Below are 4121 nucleotides of genomic sequence, written 5' to 3' on the forward strand. Positions count from 1 at the left end.
ATGAAATAACTTGTGCCCATGACAAGAATGTATGGTATCCAGAGGTGTGGCACCAGTGTGTATAAGTAACATCCTCAGGCTCTTCAGTCAACAACTCACCTGAAGGAACCATAACAGGTAAGAAGATTTGTATTAACATTTGTTTTTACAGTAATTTTTCATTGCTTTGTTCTGAATCTGAATCGTACTAACCAAAATTTCAGAGCACATTCCAACAACTATCTACATATTGCCAAAATAAGTAGCTATGTTATTTTGTTTTGTTTTTGAAAATGTGATAATTCGATAAGTAGTTTTGTTTAATTTAGTTTTTTTTTTTTTTTAGCTCTCTCGCTCTCTTTTTTTCATCTGCAATCAAAATCTGTAAACCATGAAATAGAAATTGGACTATCATTGATTACAATACATTTGAGAAACCAAAAAAAGGGCAATTCACTCATTATAAAAAGGTACTAACTATTTACTAATCATCTGCTAACTGATATTAAATAATTTTGGAACCATTGACCAAACCTGAAATATTGGGGCAATAAAACTTTTGACCTGAAGATGACAAAATGTTACCAATGACTTGACTTACTGACTTACTGTTATTACTGTACTATTAATTAAGCCACTGTACAAGTGATCCTTGTAAAATCCTTTACAAAGGCTGACACAATAGAACATGATAGGTTATGCGCGTTGTTTTTTGTTTGAAATAAATCATTGTTATGCACTCTGTTGTTGTCACTTCTTTAGGTTGGTCAACCAGCAGCAGTAAACAAAACTTTCATCTTCATTAAACTGCCTGCCATGGAGCAAAACACAGCAGACACTGTGGCCTCTGACGTTAGAGATGAAACCTTTGTGATTGGGGAGGAGGTGGAACAGTATGTGACAAATAATCCAAATTCCACCAACATGCAACTGTTCTCTATGCTGGTACTACTGAGAGCGTATGTTCCTAAGTCGTACCTTCTGATGGATGAGTGTCAACAAGTCCTTGGACCTGATCCCAATCATGGAGATCCCCCCTTTGAAGAAAGAATGGAGCCATTTACTGTTTTCATCACAATATGCAGTCGAACCCCCGGAAAAGTGTTTATGATTGACCAAATATGTGCCCAGACAGCTAAGCAGCTGCTGACGAATTTAAAGATTTCCAGGAGTTCAACAGTGGAGCAACTATTCTCACTGTGTGGAGATGAGCACAAACCACATCTAATAAAGTTCATCAACGTTTTGCTGCTAAAGAGAAAAAAGGACAAGACAGGTAAAACCGAGTTCTCAAGGTTGATTGAAGACATACTGACTGAAGATGTTGATCAGGCCTTCTCTGTCTTGGAAACTGCATCGTGTAAATTCAACAGTAACCCAAATTTCCCCCAAACTCTTTCCCGTCTTAGTTGCATTAAAAGAGGCCGGTGTGACTTTGCAGCAGCTGAAAAATGGGCAAAAACAGCCATTGAAAGAGCTCCACTCCAATCTTATGTGGCTGACACTCTGGGACAGGTCTACAAGAAATGGTTAACGTCTAAGCAACTCGTATCCAGTGAGGTCTTAAGGATGACAGAGAAAGCCTTGGAGGCATTTCAAGACGTGGAGAGGAAAGCTGAAGCTGAGAGGGGCCCAGGCATGGAGGAGACAGAAGGCCCTGTGAGCACTTCATATTTTTTCAACAACAGAGGCCTTTTTGGTTTCACTAACGTGGCAAATATAGCCTTCAACAAACTCCCTGAAGAGCAACGCTGGCAGTTCATCCAAGACAAAAAAGAGGAAGTTAAAGAGAAGTTTGACTTCTTTGAGTGGTACCTAACCTACTCCAAGCCTGACAAGACAACTTCAGAGCCACATTACTTCTGGAGGGGCGTTGTACGTTGTTACGAAAATTACACAAAACCAACAGTACTCTTGTCCAGCAGCTTTCCAGGTCTTCTTAGACTTCTGAATCACGGCCTCTTCATCTTCAAAAGAACATGTGCTGAGTTTGAGGACAGTAAGGAATCTGTGGCTCATTTTAGGGCAATCAGGCGTGTTCTTAAAGACACCTATGAGGAAAATGCTGATGATGTTAAAATAGCAGAAAGGTACATCCTCTCCAACATCATCTTGAGCAACAGGGCGCCTCGTTGTCCTCAACTCACCCCGGTGAGAGATCTCCAAACAATAATCCACCGGTTCTTGGGCTCAGATGAAGGGCGCAGACGCCCTGAGTTTTGTCTCTTGGTTCTGCTGTTGTTTTGGCCTGAGGTGGTGCAAGAAAAGGCTGATGAAGAAGTGGCTCAACAGGCCACAGAAAACCGCACTTCAGAGGACGAATCCAGTGAGGATGAGGACAGTGAAGAGTACCAAGTAACAAGAAGAGAACCTCCACAGCAGCCTCTTGACCCCATGTTTGAGCCCAACCTGCAACAGTTTGTTACATTCATGGAGGAAGCGTATCAGGGAATTGGGTATGCCAAGTACCTCCGGGGCCGTTACCTTGTACCTCTGTTTTTTTTGGGAGAGGGCTCTGGACTGAGAAAATGGATTCACAAATCAAGGCTGGATAAAATTGTGAAAAGCGAGGTGGATGCTGAGCTGGTTGCAGAACAAGATAACACAGAGAGAGATGAGATGAAAATTGAGCGGATCAATAACATGTGGATCAATGGTGAAGTGTGGCAAATACCAGATATCCAAGACATCCTCCTCCCGGTCCAGGTAGAGCCCTGCTACTCTGACACCACGTCACAGAAGCATGAAGAAGGAAAAATGTTTGTGTGCGTTGGTGGAAAGAAAATAAAGGCTTCAGTAGAAGTTGAACAGGATGCTCCAGAGAGCCCCCAGCTTTTCTATCTTGGCTTCACCATTCGGGGTCCTGTCCTCTTCAAAGTGGGAGTCCCAGACATGTCGGCACAATGACTGATTATGGACACTTAGGGAATGAACAAACATTGACTAATACCAATCCAGCAAATAGTTGCTCTGATATTTTAGTCCAGACCAAAGTAGTTTGAAATCATGGAGTCAGTTACTATAAATTAGATGCAAAGTTTGGCGTGATGGTGGGTATTGTCAAACCAAATAATCTTGATATACACATTCATTTTTTGATTGGATGACAGGTTTACAAAATGGTGGAAGGGACAATAGATTTAATAAAGTATTTGTAATTACAAGAGGTTAGGTTTGAATACGTTTTCCTAAAGTATAGTTTTTGTAGACATTACTGAAACGCATTTGTGTGATTTGTGTTGTCATTAATCTGGTTTGAGTTGAGTTTATGATATTGTATGGGATGTTGGATCATGGATGCATTTTTAGTGACTTAAATTAGGTGTTACTCATGTGCATGTCAAACATTAATCACTTTTTCTTTTTTGAAAGAAACATGTTTTACGGGAGCATATAGCTAAAGTGAATGAATGCTTCTTTCTTTTCTTTTTTTTCTAAAAATGAATTAAACCTGCACTGGGATGTTTTGCTGCCTATCTGTATTTTTGAATAAGCTTAGCTCCAGCAGAAGTTTATTGAAATTTCATCAGATGGTGTACTGTTGATTTTTGCTGCCATTTAGAATTAAACTTGTTAATTGTGTTTATTCAATCGTTTGATTGTTGGTTTTAATACAAGAAGAAAATAAAATAAAGGAGAAAATAAAAAGCCATTTCGTGTCTGTCCTACATAATGACAATGAAACATATTATTGGCTTTTATGTAATATTGTCTCCTTATTGTTATTCTATCATATTTTATTCCCTAATCTAGACCTAATATATTTCTGAATTTTGTAATTTGATTAGTTCTCTAACATCCACAATCTCTTTGTATTGTTTTTATTTATTTATTATGGCCTTCCTTATGCCTTATAATCTTATTTTATTCCACAACTTGTATTTAAAGTAGCTATTTATAAAGGAATTATTAATTTGAGCTATGAGTCACAACGTATAGCTTTATTTCAGACTGAGGGTCCATGGGCCAGACGAACACAACAACATAAGAGAGAGAATAAAGCTACATATTTGATATCAAAAATTGAAATTACTACAGTAGAAAGTTAAGCTCGCACTCAGCCAATTCTCAATGCACCAGTTTTTGCATGCTTGCTTTCTTATAGTACGGTTCTAAACTTTTGACGTTTTGACTTGTTAGGT

At 38.8% G+C, this 4121-nt stretch overlaps 1 protein-coding gene across 1 annotated transcript; it reads left to right on the plus strand.

Annotated features, from left to right (window-relative positions):
- The first annotated feature begins 801 nt into the window (after window positions 1–801).
- Window positions 802–2904, plus strand: LOC146968958 (sterile alpha motif domain-containing protein 9-like). The gene has a single exon (XM_085759051.1). It carries the CDS (start codon window positions 904–906, stop codon window positions 2884–2886), a length of 1983 nt encoding a protein of 660 aa, XP_085615177.1. The 5' UTR covers window positions 802–903; the 3' UTR covers window positions 2887–2904.
- Window positions 2905–4121: the final 1217 nt, after the last annotated feature.

The sequence above is a fragment of the Trachurus japonicus genome, chromosome 18, assembly GCF_045865225.1.
Source record: "Trachurus japonicus isolate A0001 chromosome 18, Traja_1.0".
Taxonomy (NCBI): Eukaryota; Metazoa; Chordata; class Actinopteri; order Carangiformes; family Carangidae; genus Trachurus; species Trachurus japonicus.